The sequence below is a fragment of the Saccostrea cucullata genome, unplaced genomic scaffold (assembly GCF_032062105.1).
Source record: "Saccostrea cucullata isolate Sc308-1 unplaced genomic scaffold, CSIRO_AGI_Scuc_v1 ctg21426, whole genome shotgun sequence".
Lineage (NCBI taxonomy): Eukaryota > Metazoa > Mollusca > Bivalvia > Ostreida > Ostreidae > Saccostrea > Saccostrea cuccullata.
In genome coordinates, this window is record NW_026935842.1 from 1 (window position 1) to 6,805 (window position 6,805).

The 6,805-nt window shown below is 33.6% G+C and overlaps 1 protein-coding gene across 1 annotated transcript; it reads right to left on the reverse strand.

Moving 5' to 3' along the window:
- Window positions 1-5,429: 5,429 nt before the first annotated feature.
- Window positions 5,430-6,524, reverse strand: LOC134243912 (uncharacterized; the record flags this gene model as incomplete). Its single annotated transcript, XM_062726155.1, has 3 exons — window positions 5,430-5,689; window positions 6,071-6,247; window positions 6,435-6,524. Coding segments are annotated over 3 exons (515 nt in total), but the record flags the coding sequence as incomplete, so codon positions are not given.
- Window positions 6,525-6,805: the final 281 nt, after the last annotated feature.

The following is a 6,805-nucleotide window of genomic DNA, read 5'->3' on the forward strand; positions in this document are numbered from 1 at the left end:
TAAAACAAAAACATAATGTGGCAAAGAGTTCTATACAAAAAAATGTGTGTGGGGGGGATTTCTGTGCATACAAATTATCTAGCATGTAAATGCGGGTTTTCATTTATTAAAAAATATAAACTGTACCTCAGTTTGTTGTTTTTTAATCGCGATTCTACGAAAACATTTGTGTCCTTTTTTCAGTGGTTTTCGCATTTATAGCTGAGTACTAGATTTACCGCTTTTGGCAGATGATACTGCTGATTCAGTAATAAATACGCAAATTTGTTAAAGTTTTTATATATTAATGAATTTTTTTAAACCTAGCAATTTGCCTGAGAATTGTGAAACTTTCTGTGCCACAAAAAAGAAATCGGCAAGAAAAAAGAAAACGGGACCATCGGGAGCCGGGAGTCGGGAACACAAGATTTACCGCGTGCACGTTGGTTAAGTTTTTTTTTTGTCGTGTTTTATGTACATTTGTATGCAAAGATGGTCGCTGGTTTTGCATTTATGTATGTTTGTTACGTACTTGTTCGTTGGTTTTGCTTTAATGTATATTTGTTCTGCGAAAAGGTCTGTTGATTATGCATTGTATATCATTTGTTAAGTTTTTATGGTCATTGAAATAAAATAATTGTTTGTTTTCTTATTATTGTAATTTTTGCCCTTTCCGCTGCCCATACCAATATCGTTACATATTTACATGTAGTTACGTCTGGTACTCATTGTGATGTCACTTTAGCGCAAATTTCTCCCTGCATATTTCTTTTGGTAGAAAAAAAACAGCAAATGTTAAAAAAAAAACAACCGACTTGAAAATATTGTTTAAATTATATATTTTTATAATACATAAGAATGAAAAAAGTAAAACTACTCGTATTTAAATAAATTACCTACGTCTATTTAATATGGAGATAACGAACAGTATTCAAGATCAAAAGTCCTCTTAATACAAAATAGGAACAGATCAAACACGGACATAAAAAATATCATCTTCGCTAGCCAAGGATTTCTAATCCCCCAGATAGCAGGATGTTATTGGACCTTTGTTGGGCCAACAACGCTCCTTATGTTGGGCCACTGTTTGAATTCAACATTGGGCCATCGGTAATTTGCTCTTTGGCCCTTAATCAAACCAACTTGTTGGCTTATTGTTGGGCCAATGTAACAGTTAAAATTGGGCCATTGTTGGGCCATTGTATTATTTCAGTATTGGGCAAACGTCATTTTTGAACAATTGGGCCATTGTAAGAACTAATGTTGGGCCAACGGTAATTTGCTCATCGGCCCTTAATCAAACCAACTTGTTGGCTTATTGTTGGGCCAATGTAACAGTTAATATTGGGCCACTGTTGGGCCAATGTATTTTTTTAATGTTGGGCAAACGTCATTTTTGTGCAGTTGGGCCATTGTAAGCAATTAATGTTGGGCCAACGGTAATTTGCTCATCGGCCCTTAGTTAATCAAACCAACTTGTTGGCTTATTGTTGGACCAACGAACGGATATCATTGAGCCATTGTTGGGCCACTTATTCTTTCAATATCAGGAAAACATCATTTTTTGGCCAACATTGGTTTGTATCTTATTGGCTCTCCATCATGACAACTCATTTGCTCTTCACTGGTTGGCCATTTGTCCTCAAAATTGACAAACAAATATATACAATAAGGTTATACTAGTTTTGTAGTACAGTTAAATGGTAAAAGCCTTTAATACTATCTATATATGCTATATATGCTAGATTAATAGTTTAATACATATTCTCAATATTCTCATAGAATTGCCATCAACAAGTATTGCATTGTAAGTAGCTCTACATTAATTAAAAAAAATGAGAAAAAAGAAATCAAAATATAAAATTCAATTATAACATACTATAATTTTATTGCTCAGTGCATGAAGAAAACATTAATAAAGAATTAAAAGTGGATGCTCACTTCAAGCTATACATGTAGGGTTACATGACTGTATACTCCCTCTCTGATGTAAATTATGCACAAGTTCAGTAAATTACAGGTATCAATAAGCACGTCTAACAAATAAACAAAGCCCTCCTAGCTGTTCTTAAAATAATACTAGAATGAATCCCGTCATTTTGTTTACTTGCAGAAAAAATTTTTCTGGCATCTGCATCGAGTTTATAACCGACAAACAGACACAAAAAAAAGTAGAACTACAGGAATGTCATACTATATCACAGAAAAAAGTTAGGCATTGCCACTTTCCATCTGATCCCTCTCCTAAGTCTCCATTTCCTCTTCCCGAGTCTCCTCCTCCCCTTTCTTTTCTTCTCTGTCCGTTTCTTCCTCCCTTATCCCTGTCCTTGGCATACCTTAGCCATTCTTTGATTGTGTTCTGCATGTCTTTTTAGAATCTTCAGTAGCACTAAAATTGTAATATTTGGTACTTAATATATTTGTTACTTTTCTCAGTAAAGAGTAAACATACGATTAAATTTACAAGTATATCACTATATGTTTAAGCTGTCAATTAAGGAATAACCGTCTTTTTTGTTTCATGGTGTGATTAAGTGATTAGCTTGCGTGATGAAGGCATTTATGCATAATATTTATACGCTTGATATCATCATCAAAACAATTTTGATTCAATGTTGCCCCATATAAAATACATGTATTGAAAATTTGTCGTTACACTGAACAAATTTTAAATGAAAGAACCCAATTAATTTTTAGTACTGAATAAATTTTGCAACATTTTCAAAATGTTTGATCATGTTCTCGACGTTAAGTATATATAAGTAAATTAAGTGGTAGACTTCGGAAATGTATTCTACTAGACACAAATTTCAATTTAAATCAGGAGCAAATTATTAATTGTTTTAACTGTATCAAAACACATTTTTATACTTTCATTTATTTTTCTTCTATATAAACAAAAAATTTTATCACTGATAATTTATTTTGTTTCAAAAAAATTTGAGAATTTTAAATCTATTTTAGCTAGCTTGATTTTTCCAGTAGGATTGGTTGTAGATTTATTTCTGATTGTAGAGACGATCAGATTTGTTAATATACAAATTTGTAACAATTAAATGTTTATACACATTGGACCAATGTTGGTCCAATGTATCGGGCCAATATTGGACCAAGGAGCAAAATGACACTGGGCCAACGGCATTTGCCAACATCGGCCCAATGTTCTTGTTGACGTTTCGCCAACAATGTCGCATTTATTGGGCCAATGTTGGCGCGACGTTGGGCCAATATCTGTAGAAATAACACTCTACATTGGGCCAACGTTGGGCCCCAAAATATCGGGCCAACATTGGGTCGATGAGCAAAATTAAATTGGGTCAATGCCATTTGCCAAAATTGGCCCGATGTAACCGATTACATTGGCCCAACGTTGGCCCAATGTAAGCATGCTATCTGTACAGTGTTGACCCAACAGCACCTGGCCTCTGCATTCCCCGTGTCTGATTTACACAGATTTGTACATGATATCGTTTAAAAACTAAACGTTAATTCAGCTGTGCCGAGGCAAACATATTAATAATACTTACAAAGTGAGTGCAGATATGCAAGGTATCAGTCTCATTACGCTCGTGTCAGATTAAAAATGGCGCGGATATTACAAGTAGCCCGGTTGTTGTCTACCCATGATGCTCAGTCCGATTCATGGTATATTGGGCCAACGTAGGGCCGATGCCAATCTCCAAACAAATATTTTCTCTCATGATAATAGTTTTATGATATAATGCCAACAGTAAGCCCAAAATTAGCGCACTATTATACATGACCAGCTATCAATATTCCATGTTGGGCCATTGTTGGCCCAATCAAAAGGGAACCCAACATAGATAATGAACCATAATGTAAGATTTGGCCAACTGTGTTCTGCTATCTGGGTTATTACAAATAAATAAGCATATACACAATTCAAAAAATAGAATAAAACACTCTTTGGTGCTTGATCTCTTAAATTGAAGTTAAAATGTTGAAAATATCATATCTAAACAAAAGCAGTCATCCACTGATAAGCATGGACATAGAAAGTCCTCTCAATTATTTCAGAATGTACCAACGTTGTCCTAACGTAAAGCTCAGCAGCTAATTATAAAACTGACTCCATCAATTAGTTGGCAGTATAATAATTGGGCCAACGTTGGCCCAATATAAATATCCCATCTTTGAAGTCCTAAAAAAAATAACACTTGTGTGTATTACAAACATTGGGCCAACGTTGGGCCAACATACTACTACCAACTTGATAGGACTCGTTCTGTAAGGGTGAATTAGAAACAATGGGCCAACGTTGGGCCAACATAATGCTACCAACTTGATAAGGCACTTTCTTTAAGGATGTATTACAAACATTGTGCCAACGTTGGGCCAACATACTACTACAAACTTGATAAGGCACTTTCTTTAAGGGTGTATTACAAACAATGGGCCAACGTTGGCCAACATACTACTACCAACTTGTAAATAACTTTCTTTAAGGGTGTATTATAAACATTGGTCCAACGTTGGGCCAACGCCATGATCCTTCCTTCTTTGGAAACTAAAGTGAATGGAAGTTGCTTACGTTGGACCAACAATGGGCCAGCATAGGAATTCCGTCATGGACGAGAAGGTTGACTTGGTAACATTGGTCTAACGTTGGCCCAACGTTGTTCCCCCAACGCCAACCATACAACCTTTAACAAATGTTAGCCCAACATAGTCATGCTATCTGGGACGCTACTCTCCCCATTAGGAGAGTAGCGTATCAGAACCCCTTGGCTAGCGAAGATGCCCAAAAATTTATAAGCAAATTATTCTACCAGTACGTTAAAAGGAATTATGATAAAAAAGGTAGCTTGAGCTACATCTTGTCGAAAAACAGTTAAATTTCTGACAAATAATTCAACATTAATTGGTTTTATAAAAACATTATATAAAGAATTATAAAGGCACTCTCTCTCATTTAAGTGTTTTTGAAAATTAATTTTTTGGTTCTATGTCAAAGAAATCCTATGCAATTCGTCTTTATTTGCATATATAGGAGCTAGACATTGCATTTATTTGTCTTCAGTGCATTCAGAAGTTTAAGGACGCTCTAAACACTGCACACGAAAGAGCTCTATTTATTTGGTAGATTAAAGAAATTGTTATTTACCGTTAATTACATAATTTTTAATAGATTAAAATATTTTTAGCATTATATTAGAGAAAGAGTAAAAAATTTGATTAATCTTTTTCATTAATTTTCCGCATGTAAGTAAACAACAGTGATTTCTGCTCCCAAATAGTCCAATGTTTTTGAACATTTTTTATGCGCAAATAAGGCACGTACCCTATGTTCTAAAACGAACGAAAACGTCTCAATATGCATATCTTTATATGATATATTTTTCTCTGAGTCCGAAAAACCAGTTTCTGTTAGTGTTAAGAGCTTCTTTAAGTTGTAATACTGTACATATAAAATTTCTGACAAGAAAAAAATGTGCCATATATTAATTAATCAACACCTGAAGCAAAACCTCTTTGTATTTTTTCATCTTTTCAAATTCTTTATTTAGTGGAAGATGAACCACGAAGTTCCTGATTATATGGATTCTCTCAATATCATCACCAAGGGTAATATTTTCGTCTCCTGGAAAAACATTCCATCCGTTTTGGGGCTTTATGTTTTCTAAAGTTCGCCGAAACAATGTGTACAGGGTGGTAACATCAAAATTATCTGTACTAACTTCTCCATTTTCTAAAAAAAGTGAAATATTTAAGTTATCGGTAGTTATATTGAACTTGAATCTTTAACCGGGTCCTAAATGAGTCCTTTTTGCCAAGATGGACACCCACCCTTGCTTGTCATGTTTGTCTTAAAATGACTCTTTTTTCAAAAGATGAAGATTTTCTTATCTTTTTGCTATCTATCAATCCTTATCCTTAATTGTAAGATGTTGACTTTTGGTCAAAATAAAACACGGCCTCGTCATAAGCACTCAAGAAATAGACAAGTATTAATTTCTAATAGGCGTTTAACCTTTGGATGAGACACTGTAACACTAAGCTAGTCATATGGAGGTTGCAATCAAAATAATAAATAACGTAATTATATTTTCTCTTTATTTCCATTACTTACCAGGAAACAATAGTTTTCCCTGTACTTCTTCCAAAGATTTAAAAGATTTAAAAGATTTTCTATGCTTTTCTATATGCTCTTTTAAGTTCTCTGGTTTAACGATCTCATTAAATTTTTTCCTCATTAATTCTTCTGCATATTTAATGAGAACAAAGAGGAACGCATGCAAGTTTGAGCCTACAAAATAAAATACGAAAAAGTTTTACTTATAATCAATATACAAGTGATAAATTACTTTCTGTGAGTTTGTGAGTTTCTGAGAATTAAAAAGAATGCTTCATTATTCATTGTTATCCTTTTCTCATATGACATTCTTAATGAAAAAAAGCATTATTTTTTTTAAGAAAAAAAATAATTTTTTTACCTTCGGATATTGTTGAACCTTTATTAACACTATCTATTGGAAGTCTTGGATTGCGTTTTACTTTCTTCACATTTTGAAGACATCCGTTGTCTGAAAATAAGGCAGAATAATTTGACACCACTGAGTTTAGATATTGATACCAAAGTCGCAATAAAAAATTGAGATAAAATTATGTTACACTACTCATGAGTAAGATTATTTTGTGAAAGTGAAGGATATGTTAATAAAACACATCCCAAAATAATTTCCAGATAAAATAAGTTTGAATGCTACAGCAACATATAAATCATGATTTAAACCAAATTTTGAGAAAAGATTAACTTCATGTGTCTGTGTCAAGGCATCTTTAAATATACACCCCAAAAAAGAAA